Consider the following 24,287-nt stretch of genomic DNA (forward strand, 5'->3'; position numbering starts at 1 on the left):
ACAAGCCTTAATGTTTTCTTATTTTCCATTCATTTGCTGCTTAATGACCTTGATTTTCTGCATGTTTGGAGATAGGTCCATCCTGCCCTGACATCATATGTGTGAAAAGGAGATAAAAGTAAAACTAGATGCTAAATAAGCTTTTAATCTTGTTTGCTTTGTTTTTTGTTTGCTTTTGAGACACAAGGCCTGCTAGTCTAACACGTGAGCAGACAAATCTTATGAGACTCCCTTAAAGGGTTCTTTTATGAGTTAACTAACTTTCACACAGCTTTTTTTTTTTTTTAAACCAGAACACTTATTTGTTCTGCTTAGTCTTCTGCTCAAGTGTTGTTTTCATGAATTCATAAAGTTCTGTCACTCTTATTTCTAGTACTTCTTGTTCTTCTTCTCACTTCCATTGCTTTTCTCAATAAAATAATCCAGAGCAGGGCTACAGTGGCAGAAAGACAGATTCCCCTTCCCCCTTTTATCATTTGTTCTGTATCAGATAACTGAGAAGTTAAGAATTTAAGAGTAACCTAACAAGAATTAGCTTTATTTTTCTTCATGCGTTTTCCTTTCCTTTGCTCTCTTATTTTTATGTTCTACCTACAATGGTTGTTTTCATCTTTGGGAAAAAGTAAACATATTTAGTTTACCATTAAGAGTTGTCATAGTGAACTTCTAGCACTATGTGTGATTATAAGCCTTTTTGATCCATAGTGGTCTACATAGTGTGAATATTGAATGTTTCTGTTGGTGTTCCATCTTCCCTAAAAGAGCTTAGATTTTCATAGATCTATTTTTTTGCATATTCTTATTAAACCAACATTTTCATGATTCTCATCTTTTTTTTGTGCTGCATAATTATTTAGAATGTGTAAGTGATAGTACCATTTTTGCTCCATAAGCTACTAATTGATAAATTAACTCCAATAATTAGTCTGCAAACGCTTCCCTCCTATAACTTCTTGTGTTTTTTCAAGATCTGACTCAAGGTTTTATGCTAATGCCATTTTGCAGTCTCTCTTCAATCTAGTTTTAGCAGTGGGACTAGCAGGATAAACTAAATCAAATTACACACTTCGGGTTGATAAAATCACTTCTCAGCCATTATTATGACTTCATGAGTAGATGAAGCGAAGTAGATCGTTGCACTCCCAGAAAGTGTAAATTTCCCATTGTTCAAGTAAGATACAGTTTATGTTTTCTGTAACTTTATCAGGACCTTATGGATTGTGCTGAAACATTCATTGGCATTTCATTACTTTGTAATTAAGGGTGAAATCAAATAGCTTAATTATTTTACTGAAGTCTGAAAAGAAGCACTTAATGAAGTTTTCCAGTACCTAATTCCCTTGAAGTCAGTTATGACATATCTGGCATTGAAACCTTCACACTTTGTCCAACTTTTGTCTGGCAGTGCCCTGTCACCTTCTAGTGAATGATGCCAGTTCACCATTTCTCCAAAAGTGGTTGTACATATACAGTCTCTTTTCCACAGGGGTCTGAATCTTTTACTCACACGTTTTTTGTAACCTCTTTTTCTGTTTGATACTGTTCCAGCCTGCAAGCTACACAAAATCTCCCTAGTATTGTTCCAACTGTAAAGGATCTTTTTTTTTTTTTTACTGTTGCTTTACTAGCTAAGACATAATTTCTCAAAATCGTAGCTTGAAAAGGCATCTTTTGTTCCCGAAATCTAATTCAGGAGGAGTCTGGACTCTGCAGTTCAAGCAGGGATTGTAATTCGCATAATAAAAACATCTACATGTTTGGTCCAGTTGGTTAATTAGCTGAAAAGATACTTGGGATGAAGCAGGCTTGGCTGACAGATAAAGTCCTTGCTTTTACGCATATCTCAAGGGATTAGGTGAGTTCACTTATTATCCTAATTTATTAGAATTATTCTTATTAAAAAAGCTTGGGCTGCTTTCTACCTGCATAGAATATGGCCTGTGCATAAGGTGGCATTAGAGCTTTTAGCCTGCACATGTGCATATTATTCTCTGTGCCAACATTTTAAAAAGTATGCTTCAAGTATTTTAAACGCTAACACTTTATAATACATTATTTGTATTTCCGTTTAATTAGGTTATTTCGACATAAATTACAGGCTGGTATGGTTAAAAGGTTTATGGAACAGCACAGGATTAGCTAGCAAGTTGTGAATGACAGCAGCATTCACTTCATTTGTGGCTGAAATGAGAAGTTGGTTTCCTAAGGCAAAGGCTCATGAGTCTTTCAAATCCAGATGGAAATGTGCTGGGAATAAAAGGGATCCAACTCTACTGAATTTTTTTGAATCCATTTTCAGTTCTTGTCCTGCTGTATTTCCTAAGTACTGCTAGTAACTGCGTTCTGCCAGACAGGGGAACTAATGTAAACTTTTACAGAGCTTTTACCGAGAAAGAACTTAGCTTCAGAATAACTGCTAAGGTCATGCAGGCAGCTTGTGAGCTAGAAAGTAAAGCCATGGGTGCATTTTCTTTGCCTGTTTTTGTTTTTCCTTTTTTTAAATAAGCACAAGGCAGTCTTGCATTTCCTGCTGAAACTTGATAGTTTCTCCGCCAGCCTCCTTGACGTACCTTCTCCATCACCCTTAAATCAGCAACTTTGCCCAGTTCCCCTCTCCAGTAGGTCTCCTGTAGTGCGATAGTCTTCTCACCACTGCCCTGTGCTTCGCTGAAGAGCTGGGACAAAGTCCAGATGCCTGTCTGAATGTGGCCTTCGCTTGCAGTTATGCTCCTTGCCTTACAGCTGAAAGCATGCTCTGGGCATCCTTTGGGTTTACTCTTTGCATCTTTAAAAATAGAAATATGTTTATTCAAGCTTCTGTGGCACATGGAGAAGTGGGAATTTACTGGCCTTGCCCCAGTGCAACATTCCTCTTCCCACAGGCAGCTTTATACGACTCTTCAGAAGTCTTTCAGATGTGGAGAAGGAGCAGGGACCAGGTACATGCTGGTGTGTAGGGACAGGGAGTTTTGGAAACAGACAGGGACCTGTGATTTTACTGCATTGGGAAGAAAGGTCCCTGAGGTCCTGTTACTGTGGTCTCCATCCTTGAGCATTTCTTAAAAGGTGTTCCAAAATAAACCTAAAGTTTAAACCTAGTTTGTTAGCCTGTGAACAGTAGACAGACAGTGCACTATATGTGCTGACTTTTGGACCAAGTTCAGTGTGTTCAGAGTAGTTTCTGTTTTGGAGATGTAAAAGGTTATTTTACTTTTAGCCACGTTACATGAAAACAAAAGCGATGGATGCATGTCACTTAACTGGACCTCCACAAAATGGATTCAGAAAACATCTCTCAAGTTCAGGGGAAGAATATTTACAACCTCATGAGACTTCTCTGGATTTTATGCTACACTCTGAAGATTCAATATGATTTGGCTAATTGCACTTCAAATTTAAATTGAGCTTTATTTTTTTTACAGCAAATTCTGGGGTTTTTTTTTTTCTTCTAATGTTATGTAAATACACCAGTTTCACTTGTGGAGACTTTGATTTCTTCCAGATAAGAACCAAGACTGCCTTAAAAAGCTAATCTTCATTACTGTGGAGTATGCTACTAAGAATACTGGGAAAGGTTAAAAACAGCAATCTCGAGGCAAGCTGCTGATTGTTCATATTTGTGTAGAAAAAATGTGGTTCCTTATTTACTAGATGGTTGGTCTGTGTTCATCCTATTAAAAGATCCTCCTGCAGGCCTTAATACTGCTGCTATTTTACCTCCCATAATGAATATTCAAAAGCTGCAGTCATTGAGGACTCAGGTGGCAAAAATAGTAAGATGATTGAAGCAAGCCTTGACATAAAAGCCTAAAAGTACATTTCCAACTACATGGAAAGAGTGCCGATTTCCCTTTCTGACCACGTAAAAGAATGGTGCCAGGAAATCTCCCATGAATTAACTGCCTGTTTCACACACCAGTGTGATTGCATCTTTCCTTCTGTATGATATGTTGTAATAAGTATGTTAAAAAAAAGGAGGGGAAAAAGACAACAGTGCTTTCTGTAATCCTCTCTCGCATAATGTATTGGAATTGAAAAATGGGTATAAAGGACACACTGTTAAGATATGGCAATGCATGCATTGTTTTCTACATAATGCAGTCAGGGTCTCCATGGCAAAAAGAAATTTTTATTTTATTTTTTGTCACCATCAGCAGTTAACCTAAAGTAGGAGCTGCTCCATTTCAGTATAGGTTAAATGGCTTACCATACAAAACTAGCTGAGAAATGTACGTCATTAACACTGCATTTTTTTAGTACGTTTTTAAAACATGCTTTAGGATTAATGAAGAAAATTCAATAGAGCATATGTTATTGTTCTGGGATTTTTTTTAATAGAAAGCGCTCCTTTTCAGCATTCCCCCTTCAGTGGAGTCACTTAGACACTTCCAGCTGGTGGCAGGGGATACAGCCATAATACAGCTTTCTCTGTCCCAGCTGTCTTTTTCATTACGTTAAATGCATTACGATGCCTGCACTGTTTTATAAAGGTTCAGGTACAGAAAGGTATAGGAAAAAATCTGCAACAATGTATTTTTGTAGTGACTGCAAGCTTCTGTGAGATCCCTGAATCCTGAATGTGTTCCTGGCTCTGGTCACAGATTTCCTTCCAGTCACTGGAACATTTGCTGTAAGGGCTGGCTAAAGGTGCCTGAGGAAATCACCTTTTACAAGGGAGCATTCTTGTAAAGGATTTTTAATGCATTATGGCTCACGCAGCATCACAGTTAAAGAAAACCAGGGATTTAGAAATTAATGCTGATGAAGAAACTGAGAAAAAAAGAAAACACAGGAAAAGATCCCGGGATCGGAAGAAAAAGGTATCTAGTTCTGTGCCAAATTCTGACAGGAATTCTTTTGTTTTAATTTTCTTACCTTGCAATTAAAGTACCAAGGCTTGTTCTTGCGTGTAACTTGGTAACTGTTGGAGTAATTTGTTAACATTGTAAAATAGCATTTATAACCATGGCTGTGGGGTTTGCAAAGCAACTGAATGTTTAATTGGATATTAGTTGATTGCAGTGATGATGCAGAAGGTGTGCATTCATTTCACAGATACATCACTTACGATATGCAGACTGTCTGTGAGTTGGAAATAGTTTGTAACCATGATGTGAGGTTAATTGCTGCACTTTCTCACAGGCTTAACAGCATAATAGTTTAGCCTTACATACATGTACTTAAGGGGATGTGTGTGGAGGCGTATTTTTTTCCTTCTTTGTGTTGGGACTGTGTCACATGTTTGGCTTCTGAAACATCCATTTTTGGGATAATGTTACAGAAATAAGATGTTTCAGTGTTTCTCTTTTTTCCTAAGGGTGAGCTGTGTTTCGGAATTGAGCTGTAACAATCTGTTATTAGCAACTTTCTTTTGTTAGGGAAATATGTGGCTGCGATCGCAGAGCCTGGTTTTTCTCTGCTATAGATTTGTCTTAGCTGCAGAAAACCCTCCAGCACACTAGGACCTGAAAAATTCAGTAGGCACTGCATTGCTCATTGTTCAGTTCGGGAGCCTCTGTGCAATTCTAGTCTTACTGTTTCTCTCTAAGATATAAGGCAAAATAGTTATGGGTTGTGGCATAATGACAGATAAAGAGGTCGGCCACTTTGGCAGCTCTGTGGATATGTCCTTAAAAATGACACCTCGTACTCTGCTCTGTAGAAATAAGGCCCTGCCATGATTTCTTGTCTTTGGCTGAATTCTATTATAATTTTTCAAAATGTATCAAGAAGCCTGTTGTCTTAATGGAAACCTTGAGTATGTAGTATTTCTGTGTGCCTTTGTGAAATCCTCCTAAGGGGGGATTGGATAATCTTCATATGCTCAGAGAAGCGGTGCATGTGCTTCCTAAATGACATGTAGATTTCCTCTAACATATGTGCATCTTTTGGTTGGATGAGAGTCAGCATTTCCCTGCCCTTTTCTCTTTTTTCTTTGCCATGGCAGTACTATACATAATGAACAGCACTAAGAAACCCACTGCCTTCTGTTCTAGTAAGCACATTAGGAGACTGTTTAGATGGCTGCAGCCAATGTACTGCAGCATGTTAACTGTAGGTAATTTTTCTGTGTGAATGTATATACAAATATCTTCTGAATCCTCTTCCAATATAAAGGAAAGTGTGAGAATAAGATTCTGTCTTTGGGGCTGATTTTGAGGTGCTGCTGTTTGAAACTGGCCTGAATTAATATTTTTCTTGTCAGCTGTTTAGGTTATGTGCAGGTCTGTAACGTAGCTACCAGGGTGGGTTTTTTCGCCCCAGCTGAAAATGACCACAGCAGTTAAGAATTTTAGGAGCTGGCCTGTCAACCCATATTTACCTATGGCTTGTGAGCTAAAATGTATAGTGTCTCAGATAACTTTACTCATGATGCAGGAAGCCCATGTTGTACTTAATGTGCTCAAGTTTAACAATAACGTGCCCAACCATATCCATATACTGTCTTTGTGTGAGGGTGCTTTCTCCCAGTTTGTAATTAGAACAATATAGAAGGGATGTAGCAGTGAGAGGCTCTTGATTCAGTGAGGTGAGACAATTGCTTTGTGGACAAAAATGCTTTATTGTTTATACAACACAGTGCTGTAGAAAGGAAATCTCTTAGCAACCAGAGTGGCACATGGATAAATATCAGCCTATTGATCTCAAATGTGTGGATTTTTAAAGTGTTTTATTTCTGCATCTTAAGAATGAGATAAAATAGAGAGCTTTTTCTCCACCAAAGGCTTTTGCTGGGTTACACACACCCCTCCCCTTAGCCCCCTTTGTGTTACGCTGGAATTTGGTAGCTTATTCCAGTTTCTTCCCGGGTTTCCTTAGGACTTTGCAGATTCAGGACATCCTCTCTACCAGGAGGATGGAGCAAAATGCAGCAATTGCTTCACTTAAAATTTATACATTTGGGCATCAGTCTTCTCATAGCAAAGACATGGTTTTGCCACCCAGTACATGGGGCGTAGGAAGTCCAATAATTGTGGCTTGCCAATTTGTACTTTCCTGACTATTTAAAACATTTCCCCCCCAGTTTTTCCACTATGAGTTCTGAGTCACTTCTTGTTCCTCTGCACCACCCACAAGCAAGCAGTACTTGGGGTTTTTTTTTGTTGATCACATGACACTGCACAAAGTGAACCCTTTGCTTAAGCAGTATACAGAAATATCCTTTAGGGTCTTCCAATCACATCGAAACGGCAGCGAGTGCTAACGTTTCTGGATAATTTATACCGTAAGGAGACCAAGGCAGCCAATGGTTAGAAAGTAAGCCTGGTGGAGTGTCCTAGAGTTGATGATACCAGCAACAGTCATGCTGATTTATGTTCCTATTTAGTTTGAGGATTGCAGTCAGAGGGAAGTATTTCACCGCTTTTGACTGGTTAAGCAATTTACAGTGTAATAATGTTTCTGTTAAGGCTCGCTTCAATACTTGTGTGAGAGAAACGACCTTTTTAAAAATATACACAAGACAAAAACCCGTATTATATCCAATCCCATTTAATTTCAAGGTGAGATATTTTCAAACTGCCGCACTTACCTCTGTAGAGATGCTGTGCTTCTGTGCTCTGTGAGCCTACCGCGCTCTTTCTGTTGGCCTGAATTCAAGACATTTCTGAAGGTTCAGAGCTTAAATAGTTTAACTTATGTAAGAGAAAAGGATGGGGCCAGGAAGTGAAGAGTACAGTGAAGGGTCTGGATTATATAGGTTTCCCTTTTATTCTGTTGAAGTTTATATTACAGCTTCAAGCAGTTCTGCCTCTGGATGGTTGTGCAGTGTCCTACACTGCAAATAGTTTGAGTACACCCAAGGGCAGACCTGAGCCTTAAATGGTATCACAGAACAAGCCAAGCCACCCTTAATAATAAGTAATTAATAGGATGGCTTTCTTGATTCCTCATAGTGCAGCTCTGTCGTGCATAGTTTGGTTCGTGATAACTAGAAATTGTTTACCCTATAATAATGTCTGGAAAGAAATTAGTTGCTTACTCAGTATTTCCTAAAATAAAGGTGAAATCTCTGAATTTTTTTTTTTTTGTTCTCTGTTCAGTACATAGTAGAAGAGAAGGGCAGGTCTTGGCACATACTCAATGATTTATATTTTATACAATATTCAGTAGGACTGAAGTGGTTTCCATTTTTGTGCAGTGCTCAGGAGCTAGCATGTTCTCTGGGAACACAGAATAGCTTGATCATGATGCAAAGCCTGGCTGCTGCCATCTCTGAGATGTTAAAGGCTGTTGCTGTCACATCGTCTGCTGATGCAAACTTGTGGGCAGCAGGGAAAGTAAAGGATGCCAATGTTGCAAATCCAGGTAATCTCATCATAAGGTTCCTGTTTTTGAGGATTTTACTTAATAACTTTCAGGTATGCTGGAAAAATTGTCCTGCAGTTTCCTAATGGGTAGAAATTGAAATGCTGTGTCAGAATGATCGACCTGTAGCTGTGCAGCTGTTCCATGTGGGCTCAAGGAATTTGTGCATCTCCTGAGCTGGGCTCTGCTCCCAGCTGTGAGGACCTGTGGGAGATGGTTTGGACTGCCTAAGTAGCAGAGCTGGAAACACCTCCCAGGGACAGTGGGACTCCAGGAGGACATCATCATGTCCTAGCTGAGAGACTCCCACTCTTTCCTCTCAGCTCTCCTAGGTCTGCCAAATATTTTCTGGATCTCAGGTGTGTCAAGGTTTCGGTATGAATCGCATGGGGTTTGGAAAATTCACCATCTGCACCCACACAGTTAACCTGAACAAAGGGTTGTGTGCAGACTAGTTTCAGTGCAAGTGGCTTCTTTGGTTTAGTTTACAGTGATAATTAAACAGGTTTAAGGTAAATGGATGATTCTTTTTCTGATAGGCACATGTTACTGCAATGAATTGCTTTGTGGTTTAAAAAGCAGTTGAGGTTGGAATTGATGCAGTTTTCACATGCAACCAAGCCTAGCAGTTATCAAAAAAAGCTTGAAATGTGAGTTTCAAGGCTTTTAACTCAGATAACAAGTACAAATCCATATCCATTTAAAATTTGTTTTTAATCTCACAATTTCTGAACAAATCTCAGGATTAACAAGGTTGCATGGTTTCTGAACACTTGAACTTGACAGTAGTAGAATCTACACAGGTCGGGCACACATGATTGTTCCTTAACTTGTGTGTTAAGGCACAGACCAGGCAGATTTTGCTGTAACATCTGGGAACATGACCTATGGCAAATGAAAAGATGATGCAGATCAGGGCCCGAAGGAAAAATTGTTGAAGTCAGCGAATCTTTGCTAGGTACTAGGAAAATTTTAATCATATCCTTAATTTTGGACATGATGCGCTCTCAGAGGCAAATATAATTAGATAATTAAAAGATATTTCTGATGGATGTTTAGGGGCACTGGTAGATGGGATATCTACTAGTAGTGTTGAATTCTTACCAGTATGGGGTTTGGCGGTGAAAGAATGTTTCTATTCAGCTGGAAAAACAATTCCTTCTTTGAAGATGACTCCCAAAGGAATGAAAAGATCGCATTGTATTGTGTGGGTAGCACTACAGCATCATTTGAAGTGGGCACTGCTCAGTGTTACTTTGTTGCATATAAACCCAGAAAAAATTTTGCACTGTTATACATTCACCTTTTCCTCTTCACCTTCTTGATGCCCCAGGATTGTGCCATCACAGCAGATGGCTGTTAGTTATCATGCGAATGTCAGTTTGGGTTATAAACCATGTTATGCTTAATGTTACCAGCTTGTGATGGGAGGAGATGGGGAAAAGGGAGGACTAACAATGGGTGACCTCATCATTATAGGAAGATTGTTCAGAGACTAGATTTAGAGCTGGACTCTCAGTGTAAATCAATACTGTTTCAACTACCTGGTTGGTATTAATGGAGTCTTTAATCCTTCTGGTTTTTCAACCCAGGCTGGGTTTTATTTGGTTTTTTTAGGAGAGCGCTGAGAGGGAGGGGGAAGTGTTTCTTTTAGGGAAAATTGATGCTTCTGAAGCAAAAGAAAGTTCAATGATGTTTGAACAATGATTTAAAAAAAAAATAATCTCTTTACACAATTGCGAATATTCAGCCCTGTGCTGCAAAGCAGTGCTAATTTCCATGTCTTAACTTGCCTGAATTGATGGCTTTAGGATAAGTCACATGTACTTCGATAGAATTCCCCTTGGCTGTTCAATAAATGTTTGTTACTGAGAACCAAAATATTTGTTGACTAGTGGAACTGACTGAGCATCTGCTAAAATTGAGTGTTAGACTCAGTCAGACCTAATGTGGCTGGAACAGGGGCTCTTGGTGTATGTGATATGGGTAGTGAAAAGAAATGAGAGGAGGAAAAAAGTTTGAGTTGTAAGTTGTATTTAAAAAAAAAATTACTTCCCATAAAAAGCTTGATGTATTCCCATGTTGATTTGAATGGAAGTGTGCATAATGGACTGGATTTGCTGCAGTAACTCTTACAGCTGTTTAGGCCAATGGTAAAATGGTAATAGGGATTTTCTGACTGAGGAAGTAGGGCCAGCACAGGAGTGTGCTGTAGAGGCATAGAGAACTGGGCCTTAAGCGTTTGATCAGGCCCAACATGCCTGTCTAGTTGGAAAACTCGCAGGCCTTTTAGGAACCCTGCAAAATAACGCCTCCCCGTTAGACTGGGATGTGTGGGGAGCCCATTCAGGTAATGAGATCAACTGAGATGATACAGGTGGTCCACATTGTTCCTGACTTCAGTTATCTAACTTAGGCTATAGCCCTATATATTAAATGGAAAAAGATAGCTGCCTTCAGAGGATAATTCAGTCCATGCAAGTGAGACAATTAAAAGCAATGTCCTCATTTTCAAAGGTATTGAGTATCCTCAAGCTCTGCACCTTCAGCTGAGGGCTTTGGGCATTCTGCAGATCAGGCCTTGGCATCTCTGGTGGATGTTTGGGATCGTATACCACTTTTTAAAAAAAGTCTTTCTCATATGTCTATTGCCTGAGCATGGTATTTGTGTGGAGATCTGTTTTATTGGCCAGTGCTCTGCGAGGTGGCTAGTTACTGATCTCCATGGAAGAGGTCAGCTTTTCTTTTTTTTTTTTCTTTTCTTTTTTTTTTAAGAAAAGTTGAAATCACTGTATGGCGACTTGAAAGGGAAATCCAACAGAAAGTTTCGTTAGTATTTGTTCAAGTAAGACTAATGTGGATAGGAGAACTAGATTGAAATAAGATTGTTTTGCTAATTGAAAAGAAAATCCACCCTGGGATGAATATATTTTTTTTAAAAAATCATAATTTTGCTGATAAGCTGAAGTTTTCTATTATTTAGAAAGTTGTCACTGTTCAGTAATGTGAATTTTTCCCACATGAGGTTGTTAGTGCTCCAAGATGTACATAAGCAGTTTAATGCCTTTGTATATGTACCAGAACTAAACCTTTATTTTGCCTTTGTAGTTGCAGAAAAATACAGGACATATGCTACTGCATATTCACCTTCATCTGAGCATTATTCTAGAAAACTTTTTATGGTTTGTTTTAATGGCCTGAATGATGTATTTTACCAAAGTCGTTGGTTGTTCAGCTATGTTTTATTCACAGCTTTGGATTTTAGCTTATTGAGCAGCTGAAGGGTCTAATGTAATATATGTTGTGCCATCACAATTATTAACTTTAAATCTCAGTTTGAGTGTTGTTCATTTCAGTATCTTCCTAATTTTTAATTGAAAATCATTCCTAATTAAAGGGAAAAGGACAGAGTAGAAGGGGTTCATTTGTGTGGTTTTTTTTAGGTTAGTTAATTGTTGAAATTCTGATACCCTTGTTTATGCAGAATACCCTACTCCGTATTTATCTAACTGGAATTAATGGGACTTTATAGAAGTTGTTACTTCTTGATAAAAATAGCAGTATCTAAGGTCTCTGTTAACACACCGATTGCTTATGAGCATGAGAAGGAAATGAAGTTTGGTACCTTAACGGGTATCCACTACCCCATCATGGCAAGTTATACAGATGTGCTGTTTGCATTTATTTCATGGGTGTGATGTGACATATATCATAGTGCCTAGAGGAGGCTACCTCAACAAAAATCTCCATCAGTAGCATTAAACTTGATGTTTCTGGTAGCTCCATCTCTACTGGGAGCCAGGCAGGCTCCCCGGTGTGCCTGGTGCTTCACCTGTGGAATTAGATGTTTGTACAATACCAGAACCACTGTGATCTTGCCATTTGCTTCCCTTGTGAAGGAAGGGGTGCATGTGTCACTTTGATACCTGAGCCGATGTCAGTGGAAATCACTGCCTGCTTTCTGCAAAGAAGTCTGTGATAGCTTGAGGAGATTGTGGTTTGTAGATTCTGAGGAGATTTCTGAAGAGCTCTCAGTTTTGGTGTGTATTGAGGGAAAATCACTGGCCACTTAAACAAGCTTGAATTGCATTCATGAATTCCACACTCATTTGTAATACCTCTTTTAAGTACATATGCATAGATGGGATGAGGGTATAATATAATTCACAATTGTTTGTGAAAGCAGAAGAGTGTATCCTTTTTTTTTTGTGAAATTTTGTCAGCTCAGCTCTGAGCTATAGCCCTATCCTTAACCCTGTGGCTTCTGCCTTTTGAAATAAGATGTAGTTAAGTATCTAGGCTCTGTTGGAGTAAGAGAGTTGGGAGGGAAGTCAGAAGAGGGGACAGGTAGTTGCTGAATTCTGAGTGCCATGAAAGGGTTTCCTGGAGCTGCTGAAGTGGCTGTTTTTGCATAAACAGATTTTAAAACTAAGCACCATGATTATGCAAATCTTTGAACTCTGATAGACTACAAGCAACTAGTAACCAATCTGAATTCAAGTACTCGCATAGTTCACTAATGATGAGGAGTAACCATGGAATGTAACACAAATACTGTTCTCGTCTATGATGTGACCTGCCAAGCTGGGGATGGTGCTCCTTTAAACAGGTGCTTGCATGGTGTGTTCGTGCTCTGATTGGTGAAGAGGTTGGGCCGAGTACAAAAACTCAATACCCTCTACACGTGAAGGATTTATACACAGCAAAACATGCGTAACGCATGTACTACGTGAGTGAGTTTGTATGTGTGCAGGGCAAGAGCAGAAGGGGAGGTGGTGGTCAGGGATTTGGCTGTGACTCTGTCCTGTGTGCTTTGCACCAGTCCATCCACAGCCCTGAGTCAGGCATCGCCAAAGTGTCCCTGCTTCCCACTGTGAGTCTCCACCTGTGTTAGGGAGTGCCTATGCTGGGAGAGGTTGCGTGGTGCTGCAAGGGGTTTAATTTCAGAGGAAGGGTGTTCCCTTTGTTCCTGTGCCGTGGCTCCTGGAAAGCCAGGCTCAGCCCATGCTAGTGCTGTTGGCCAGGCTGGGTCCTTAGGGAGAAGCTGTCCACAAAGTTGTTAATGGTGTTTTCAGAAATGTGCACTGTGTGGGTGTTTATAAATAATTTGTTGTTTCTTTTATGTAATTTACAGTGTGACTCTGTTGCATTTCTGTCACTGATTCCTAAAGGAATCATAAATCCTTTCTTTAATGAAAAGACAATTTGAAAGAACAAGTCATTAGATAGAACAGATCAAAAAGTTAAATGGTCTTTTTCAAAATTCTGTCACTTTTCTTTTGAAATTATTCAAATGACAGCATCACCAGCAATTTCTGCATGACGTTCCGAGCTCACAAAGCTCAGAACAATTCACAAGTCAGTGCAGTTGTTGGTATCTACCTTTCAGTTAGAGCGCACTGATTTGCATATTCTAAAGAGCTTTCCTTAAAGGCAGTATTAAAATGAGAAACCATAGTGATGCTCTCTGGTCTGTACCCTCTAATAAAGCATACTTTTACCTGCCCTATTTGGTAGATACAGTAGTGGAATTCATTTTCTGTTCAGCACAACAGTTCATTTTCTGTGGGACTACTTTGAAATGTCAGGATGTGGAGTAACTCCCATCGTTGACTTCAGTAAAGCGAGATTGTCACAGCTAGATGGGCAGTCCTTCCCAATGGCACATCCTGTATGTTGTCCCCAAGCTTACCCATCTGGAGGTGGTTTCCAGTGTTCTCTGGGAACCTGCAGAAAAGCAGAGCTGTGCAATGCCCACTGGACAGATATTCCCTCCACTTCCCAATGTGAGTTTAGGGAGCATTTTACTAACAGAAGGCAGAGGTGGAACTAAGCCACAGACTGTAGCTAGCTATGTATAACTTTCAGGTAATTTTTCCAGGGTTGTAATCAGAGTATCGTATAGACATTCGAGGCTTTAGATTAAACTTATTCAACCTATGAAGGAATTTCTTTTCTCCCACACAGCTTTTTTTCTTTCTCCCATAACTGCATCACCACTCCTTCTGGATCTTACCATGGTATTTCTGAAACTGCAATAATTTCCTATTCATTAATCACTAGCTTAATGTTTAGCATTTGCAACCATCTCATCAGCTGAATTTACCATTGGCCTGTGAGGAAATACCGGTATCTGGGTACCTTACTGAGTCTGTAACCTGCTCTCCTGCCTCCCTGGGTTTTGTATGAATTTAGCAATCATCTCTGGTGCTGTGGCTAATGTGTTCATGCCCAAACCGTAGGAAAATTAATGCAGATATTATTCAGATGTAGACTGCTGACTAGAGCTTGAAGCACAGGCGAATAAGGCTGGAGTGCTCTCCATGCCTGAGGGGAAGGATGCCCCTAGAGGAGAGGTATGTGCATCAAGCACCTCATAGTGCAGCAACTTAAAAAAGAGCCTGTGTAAATGCAGCATTTTACTTTAGTGCTGAGGAAACCTCTCAAAACAGACATTTTTGGCCAAGCAGTAGCAGATGGTATGTTCTAGAGGGTGGCTGCGGACAGTTTCCTTTTTCTTACACAAGACTCTGAAAGTTAAAACATCCCATAGTGAAATATTGCGGAGCAGTGGGTAGGAAAGGCTTCCTTTATTGCATTTTTACCATCTAAGCAAAGAAAACATCTTCAATGAGAGTCAGTGAAGGCACTGGATACCTGCAGTCCTAGTTTTTCCCACCACTTGATTTAATTTGAAACCACCAGCACTTTGAAGCTGTTAAACATCAAAATTCTGATAACTAAAGACTGCTGTTTTTCCACCAGTCTGAAAAGATTAAAGATGTTGAGAGGAAAACATCTCTTATGACAGTGGGTGCACAATCAAAGTTTCTAAGTAGGGCAGCCTGAGGAACAGCCAATGCTTTTTAACAGTTATGGGAAAGTGTATGCTGTTTGATGTTCCTATCTGATATTTTCCTGTCTACATTTTTTGTAATATCAGAATGTCTGGTTATGCTTAAAGAAGGCTTAATAAATGTTTTGCACACTCAGCACACACTGTGTATTTAAAACATAAAAGTATGCAAACTTCCAAGTCATCCAAGCAATAAACAAAGAGTAGGGGGTTCTCCCACTGATTATTCCAGTTTGATCTCAAGCAGTTTATTTAATCACTGCTTTTTCTCTCTGTAAAATATTTCCATATTTTGATTCTTGTGCATTTTAAGGATCTCTTTTCACATGGTAAGCACTAACTATTTTTATGTTCTTGATATAGAATATATTTTGCATGCCTTGCATAAGGACCATTGCTACAAAATAAGGCCCATGCAGGGTTCATAGTTTTTGATGACCTTGGAGCAGCTCAGTGCTGCCCTGATGGTGTGACCACAGCTCTGTCCACAGCTCTTGGGAACTTTTTTGCTGGTGTCTTGCTATAATTCTGGAGGAGAAATGTGGCTTTTAAAGAAGAATGTACTTCTTTAAAAGCCTTTGACAGAGAGGAAGCATGTATGGTAACAATTCTAATTATGGCCCATAGTATTCACTACAAATATTCAATTTACTGTTATTTAGATTAATTTTCTCTTATATAGTATACCAAGGTATTGGCTAAAGGCTGTTTTAGAATGACTGACCATACTAGTTGTTGCAGATAGAAATGTGTGTTGTTTACAAAAATTTTATAAAGCTCTTTCAGAATTACTTGTTTAGCACACCCAATATACAGTAAAATTATCCAAATCCTAGTTTTAGAAGTGCATGAGTTTAATCTAAAATGGCTAAATGTAGTGTATTTTATAACATTGTATGTATTTTCTTGTTGACCTATGTGCTTGTTATCCTTGAAGCTAAACTCACTGAATTATGGTCAAGTCATAGGTCCAATTAGAAGAACCACTGAACATATGCAATAAATTCAGCTTGAAAGGCCACATGCACAATCTGCCTTGGGTTGGAAAGCCAAGAGATGCTGTGACCAAATAAGATCCGCAGGGAAGCTGTTCAAAATCGTAGCTCTTTGTTCCCAACAGCAAAACTGCCCCTTTCTCCTCCTTTACCACCAAATGCAAATGAGCAATCAAAGATGGTGCACTTTTGAAACAAGTCAATTTGAAGGAAGATGAGAAAAAAGGAATGAAAGCATTAGAAAGGGCCTTGATGTTGAGATGGGAGCAGTGATTAAAGGGGCAATACAGGAGTGATTGGGGCAGCTGACCCAGAAATTTGGGTTTATTTTGGCTGTAACTAGCACTGGGAGATGAACCCCTTGTTCTGAGGAGCTCCTTATTAACCTGCAATGATTTGCCTGGGCTGAATCAGTAGATAAAACCCAGGAGGGGAGGGAGCAGAATAGGAAAAAGCCAGCAAAAATTCATTCTCCTTTGGGGATGGCACCAAACTGTGCTGAGTGCAGGGAGGCCTGCAGTTCCTTTCAGGAGAGTGCAGATAGGCTCCGTGAGTAGTAAAGGTGATGTATGGCTGATAAGATGGCTAAGGGGATGGCTCTCGTCCCTGAGAGCATCAACCGTACTGCAAGCGAGCAAATACAGGGCTGCCTGCAGGGCTGCTACTCTCTGATTGCATTGCTGCTGCGGGACTGCAGTTGTCCTTGTGATCCCCTCATCCTCAGACAGAGATGCTGGCTTATTAGGGGGAGAAACTTGGGCATCGAAGTAGGCAAAAAGATAAAACCATCTAGCTTTTTATAGCAAGGTGAGAAATTTAATTGGTTGGAGGACATCCAAGAGATCACATTGGATTAAGTCCTTGAAGAGATAAGATCTCTTATCCATTACCTGGTTGCATGAATTCATACCATGGATATGTAGCCTACTGCTTTGTCAAGGTCCGCATACAAAGAGGTAACCACAAATTAATCAGGACTTGTCAGTTTTAAGATGTTTCTGGTACACAGTTGAGCAATTCGTTTACGCCTACAGAATAGCAATTGTTCCCTAAATTAGCAGTCTGCTAACAAAAATGCATTTTTTAGAATTTATTTCTTAAAGTTTAGGAGTAAAAACAAAATTCAGCTTCTTGTGTTTCTGTGTGTTTCTTTTTTGTTTGCAGTAAATTTTCTCACATTTTCTTGACAAGTCAGAGTCCCTGTCCTAGTTTCTGCAAGACATGCTCTCTGTGCCTGCCTGCCCGTTTCCTAGAAAATAGTTGTCTGAAAGAGTTGCCTGAAAAAGGAGCAAAGGTAATATCCCAAAAGGAAAATAAAGTCACAGGTTATATTAATATTCAAACTGAACAATATCTTAAGGAAAGATTGAGGAAATATGCAAGGAGAAAAAATAAAAAAAAGGGGGGGGGGAGGGGGAAATCTTGCAAAGCTAACCAGCAAAATCCCTGCCAGAGCTTTTGGAGGCTTCTGACTGGAACTTTGCAATACACTGGGTCTTCCTGTGGGTTCAGTTTTGTCTGTTTTAGTTTTTCAAAATAGCATTTTTTTTTTTTTTTTAGAAACATGCATGTTAACTAGTGGCAGTTGTTCTTGTTAATATCAGTTATTTTATGCATTTATTGTTCAGATGAATATTCAGTCCTTTGCCTCTTGGATAGTTTTGTTCATGGAAACGTAAATTGAATATATGAAGACTTATTAACATGAGAGCTGCTTGGAATCAGTTTTATTTCATGGGTAGCTGGTTACTGTGATTCAACAAATGCAATTGTCTATAGTTCTTATATTTGGCAGTTACAGATTAGGGCTGCATGGCTGTAGGGAAGATTTTCTAGCAGTACAGTTTAGGTTTTTTATGTAGCAACCTGATTTTGAATACATCCTGCTGGTTGATGAAGGTGCATTAATGGCTGCTCAGGGGAAGAGCGATGGTAAGAGAGGACAAGGTCAGAGGTAACTTGGAGGAATTGTATTAACCAGCCTCAGAATGATAACATGCCTTTTTTGCAAATGTCAGAACCAGAATGTTTAATAGCAGAGCAGTGATAGTAATGCTGGATTTCAGGCTTCCTTCTGTAATGAGAAAAGGGCAGTTATATTTCTTGGGAGACTGTTTATGACTGTCCTGGCACTGCATCCTAACAGTCCAGTGAAGTCAGTGGAGGAAAGCTAGTCCTTCAGCCTTGCATTGTTAACATGCCACTGGTATTTTAGAGAATGTTTTTCTTCCATTCTGATGTATTACAAGCATTAATATGTCACTTAAAAAGGTGCTGCATATCTCTTAAGTCTAGTTACATTGTACTTGGAATGACTTTTAAAAATGTTTGACCCATGGGGCCATGACATTGTTGCCTTTTCTGAATGATGCTGCCAAATGCAATGGGAGTGCACACGGGAGGGCGTCAAACCACTTTGTAGCATAGCCTGCAAAATGAGGGGAACTCACCTATCTCATCGGAAAGAGGAAATGAAATAAACCTTTCCCTCCAGAGAACTAAGTTTCTTTGCATTAGATCAAGGAAATGTTCTCTTTGCTTTGATTTTAAAAACATCGACCTGCAAAAGATGTATTAGCTGCTGCAATTGAAATGTACAGGGAAAAATGATGCTATGTGCTGGCCACAGATTTCGGTTTTCAGAAAGCAAAATATTTTGCAACTAGATAGGCTGGTCAGCTTTATGTGTTGAGCTGACAGGGAAGACAAACTTTGAGCAGCTTCTGGCTTTGCAATCTTTGTTTAATTTTTACTTGTTTTCAGCCAGAAAAATAAAAAGTGCACCGTTGTTTCTCATAGCTCAAAAATGACTAAGCAAACTGCATGATAATTTTGCTTCTGTTGTTATGGGTCTGGTCAGTGCTAAATATTCTGGCACTAGTCCAGCAAAGTACTTAAGCGTGCACTTAACTTTAAGCCTATTTGTAATTTAGTTGAGTACAGAGGGAGCACTGTGTGCTTAAAGCTGAGTCCAGTCTAAAGTGATGTGTTGAATGGAGGCCATGGTGATTACCCCATCAGAAGAGAGAGTTTTTAGAAGAAAAGGTCCATCCTGAAATGCTATCAGTTATTTCAGCTCTGTGCAAACAAGGTTGGATGACATAATTTACCTTGAAGAGTAGATTGAAATATTGGGGATTCTGGTCAACTCCAAAATTTGGCATTTCAAAAACGTTATTTTCTTCATAGGTGCTTTTTAAAATCTTGTTATCAATATTTGTACATCAGTAAACAATTGTCAAGCATTGACAGTGAGAAAACCTTGAAGATGAGAACAATAAGTCCGCTAAATAAGGCAAGGAAGGCCACCTAGCACTAAGTCACAGCTGATAATTGCACTGATAATATTGATTCAATCATGCTTATTAAGCAGCTAATTAACTCAATATATGGCTGGTATTACAGAGGTATTAAACCAATATGTAAAGTGTAAGTATATAAATTCTCCTTTGGGCAGTTATTTGCATGCCACAAACAAATGTAAATTTGAACATAGTGGCCAAAGCCTAGCAACTAAATTAGTTCAATTTTTTTCAGATAAGAGTTTCTTAATTTGAAAAATACAGAGTTTAATATGCTTAAAGTCACAAATTTGATTTAGGTCAACAAAGTATGTAAATCAATAACAAGATAAACACATTCCAAAAATACCAAACTCAGCTCCAAACAACCCATACAATGCTGATTTAATTTTTCGGGGGGGTGGGGGTGGGGAATCAGTCACTCAAAAGCTTTGTTTTGGCATGTGGAACCAAAGGTTTTTGTTTTGAAATTTTTTGCGGGTGGTTTGGAAAACTGAAAATTCTGATTACAATGTGTCATTTGTCTTTAGCAAGGGAGTCCTAAAATAATTTCTGTGTAATCTGGTGGCTTTTTCCCAGATTTTTTTTATTGCTGTGAGCAAAGGGAGCCATTTCAATCGCTAACTGCTCTCTTTGTGACAGCCCTCCAAATACATCATGATCCTATAGCAAATTCATTCTTGTGAAAACTATTAAGGATCAACTTACCCTAAGACTCCAAGTGAAATGAAATATGAGTCCGTGCCATGGCTTAACTGATGGCAGTTAAGCATGTACTGTCATTCTTGGCACATTTGTGATTCTGGACTCACATAAGCGGTAAAATAGTTAAGTATCGGTATTATTCAGATGAGCATGTTCTTTGTGACACTGCACGAGTATGTCTCATCTTGTAAAGTGGAGTAAGTTAATTTACTAAAGTGTTTTTGTAAATCCAGGAGTGAAACATGAACATCTCCATTATCATTAATACAGGCATTTCATACTGTGTGCTCTTTTAGGGATGACTTGATTCAGCGTTTGCCATGGTACTAACACTAATTGCAAGCAACTGAAATCTGGGCTGCCTGCTGAACTGGGGATGAATTACATGACTGGAGGTTTGAGGCCCTCCACCTTCCCATCCCCTGCAGGGGAAGGCTTTGTACAGAGGAGGCTGTCAGGGTGAGGCCCAGTGCTAGAGAGAAATGCATCAATTCTGTAGCCATGTTGATTTACACATGTCCATTTCCTTTTTCAAGAGAATAGACAATTTTTTAATGTTTTGAAACCTTTTAAAAACTGGTTTAGGTCAATGGATTCAAACGTAAGATTGCTAAGATGACTATTTAAAATCACAGCTATTATCTATTTTAATTTCCTCTGCTGGAGAGTACCCCAAAACATTCATTATGTGGAGGGTATAATCTCTGAACAAATGATATGGTGGAATTAATGAACAATTAACTATGATCATACGTTATAAACAGAGCTGATGAGAATCCACACATGCCTGGGTTTTAGAAAGACTCTCTTCTTACTCAGCTTTGTGTTGCTGAGGTAGGACCACGCAGTTCTCATTTCGTATTCATTGTGTGAGCATAACATCATTTCCTCTGAGGTAAGGCTACATCTCTTAGTTTTCATGGCAACCAGACAAAGAATTCATCTATTCTTCAACTTCTCTGTGTGGGGAGGGTAGGGGTGAGGAAAATAAGAATTTTTCCTGGTAATTTTCCTCTTACCCATTTAGCTAGTATGCTTATGTTACAGACTTTCTCCCATATCCTAAAGACTATTCTCCAATATCCCATGTGGTGATTAAATCAGAGAGGAATATTGCAAAGCTGGAAGAAAGGGAATATCTGTCCCCAGTAGCTGCGGTTGCACAATGGTGTATGCAGCGTGGAATGCAGTTACTGTGCTGTGCAATTTATTGTCTTCATTAAATCAGACAAGTGTCAGGTGAACCGTAGAAATTCCATCTGCATTCACAGTGGGCTTCATGCATATTATTTGTACTTTTTTCCTGTCACTTTATTTAACTTCCACATGTATGTTTTTAATAAATTAATACCATTATAAATTATGATTCTTTCAAAACAAGAATGTCAGATACTATGATTGAGAATATTTTCAACCTTAAAGGGAAGATGCTTCTGTCTTTTTAAAATAGAAGCAGGCCCTGAGCTTTCCTAATGTCATTGGGGACAGGCGAGGATTTGTTTCAGAAGCTGCAGTGCAGCACCAGGCAATGACTGGACATACAGCTTGATGATTTTGCATCACATAAAAGCGCTAGCTTCCCTCTTATCGCCTCAATGCTCTGATCATCCTGAAAAGTGAGACAAAAGAAATGGTCCACTGTATACTGACCTTCATTGTAACAGCAGAAACCTTTCATTATTTTATCACTTTACTTGCTACCCTCAAGGGCAATGGATTTGAAAGTAGGAAATTTCATTTGCAGAAAGAAAGCATGCAGAATTTCCATTACATAAGGAGAGGTGGAGTTTTTACACGTGTACTCTGTGTCTGTATTTGTGCTTCTCAAAATATGTATACTTGAGAGATGCTTAAGCAGTAACTTATAGAACAACTCTTTAGTCAGAGACAATTATGTCTGAATAATTTGTTTTGAAATGATAAAAAGTTGTTCCTGTAGCAGAACAACTCAGATACAACACTAAGTGGAGAAGAGGTTTGTTTGAATTACACGAAAATACGTTCAAATGGTACTTTTAATATTCTTAACATGCTTATCAAGTGTTCTCTGCTGGTAGCATTCTATGCTGGTAGGGACTGGGCACCCTGTTAAACAATAAATAATTGGTTTGGAGGGTTTTTAGTAAAATCCTCAGAATTCCAAGGTTATTCACGTTCATAATGTTCAAAGTTAGTATTACAATTTTGTTTGTAGGATCATTATTTGATTCTCATGCATTCTTATCTTGCATTGCTAACTACTTGGAGTAGTGCCCAGGTACAAATGGAAAAAAATAAGAGGCAGATAAGTCCACAGATTTTCTGGTAGGACTTGTTCAATTATCAAGTGTCTTTTGCTCGTAATATGTTCCATTTCAAACTACGATTTATCTCGTTATCTGTGCCCTATTACTGATAGCCTGAGATACAAACTATGAAACTATGCTTGTCTTTAGATAAAAATGTTTTTAACTAAGAATCTGAAAGCGTTTTTTAAATCATAAGGTACTAAAGGCTTTGGCCTCTCTCCTCTTCGCAAGGTAAATGTGGAGTGTGTGAAATCTGTTTGCACCTTGCATAGGTATTCAGCAGTTAATAGGACTGCATAGGCAGTGGCTTTGACCAGACACTAGCAGTGAGTGTAAATGGGCAAAAGCATCCCTGGGGGACCATGTTCCTGGTTGAAGGTCACAGGGCCAGGTCCCCGGCTGTATGTCATGAAGGGAAGACCTCAGAAGCCTGGCTGCAGGTTATGATGCTCCAGCTGCAAAGAGCTAGTGGTGTTTAGTTCACTGTGTTCAAGTGGGTGGGAGAAAATGTTACGGGGGTTGGGTGAAGGTGCAGGGGAGTGCAAGAGTAAATGTATAGTAGGTAGGAGGCTTTGTCCTTCTTTGTGCCTTCAGCGTTCCACAGAGTTCCGAGGAGGAGAGCAGCTCCCTGGGTCTGGACTATTCCCTCCTGCTTCTTTAGTTTTAGAGCTGTTCCGCTCTGTTGGCTGCTCTGCCTTGAGCAGAGCTACAGCTTCTGACAGCAGCTGTAGATGTGACAACTTGCTGTTAGAAAGGATTTGTTACCTTCGGTACGAGAGTGCGCGGGGTATTTCTTCTTCCATCTCACAGTCTCAGGGAAGTTTGAAAGCTGGAAGACTTGAAAGTTTAGTGTTCAAGAATGGAGTGCTTGTTCTAGTTGGTAGCTGGAGTCTGTGTAAGCAAAGGCGAGGGCCCAACTCTGCAGGGAATTGGGAGTTGCTGTTTCAATGGGATTAAAATGGAAATCTTCATAGAAGAAGATTCCTTTTCCTTTAGAGATGTCTGTTACACACTGATCACTAGGCAGGGACCTTTCTGCTGGCTCTTCACAAAGCAGCTCCAGAAACGATACAGTTTTATCAGACTAATGCTCCTTACAAGCTAGTTATAGCAGCTTTCCCATAGCCCTGTATTGCTATTAATTAGGATACTGCTGTCCTAATGCACATGTTCTGCTTCCAGGATCTAAACAACTCTCTCTTCAGGGCTTTTCATTGTTCACCGTGGACACACTAAGCTATTCAAAGCTGATGTGACTGTCCTTGACTCAGTTCCGAATGAAGGTGGGAATATGCTCTTTGACTTACACCAGCCAAAGTAAAATGCATCGTTTTACCTAGATATCCTGAATCAGCTGAGGGAGTATCTTCCTTCCGATGCAAATTTTTAAGTCTAAGAGCTAAACAGCATAGTCAGTAGTTGAAGTAAAATGCTTGCAGAGGACATGTAATATTATTTTGAGGATAAAAGTAATAGAAATCGTGGGTGGATGTGTTTTGTTTTTCGCAAGAAGCCTTTTGAGATAGAGAGTGGATGTCTGGAGACCAAACCAAGAAAGCGTTGATCAATACAGCTGAAGGAAACCTGCAGCATTAGTTCCTCAGCCAGTAATGCAATTGCTTAATAACTGGTGGCGTTGATTATTGAGGAACTGAATACTGTGTGCTCAAACATAAGAACATAGATTCATTTACAACAAAGCAGCTCATCTCTCTTCTGGCTTTCAGAGAATATCTGTAACCATATTGTCAGCTACAACACGTTGATGACCCTGGAGAAGCAACAGGGCATTAAGATGGATGAAAAGAAGTCAGAGACCTAGCTATGCTCTTAG

The 24,287-nt window shown here is 39.3% G+C and overlaps 1 protein-coding gene across 2 annotated transcripts in view; it reads left to right on the forward strand.

Annotated features, from left to right (window-relative positions):
• Positions 1-4,706: 4,706 nt before the first annotated feature.
• ANK3 (ankyrin 3) overlaps positions 4,707-24,287 on the forward strand; it is a gene marked incomplete at both ends in the record, with an annotated part of 204,765 nt that continues 185,184 nt past the window's right edge. For both annotated transcript variants that reach the window (XM_082002335.1, XM_082002336.1), the window contains one exon: positions 4,707-4,820. In XM_082002335.1, coding sequence (XP_081858461.1) covers positions 4,707-4,820 — 114 coding nt within the window. The remainder of the gene's footprint in view (positions 4,821-24,287) is intronic.

The sequence above is a fragment of the Phaethon aethereus genome (assembly GCF_964289735.1).
Source record: "Phaethon aethereus genome assembly, chromosome: 7".
NCBI classification, from domain to species: domain Eukaryota; kingdom Metazoa; phylum Chordata; class Aves; order Phaethontiformes; family Phaethontidae; genus Phaethon; species Phaethon aethereus.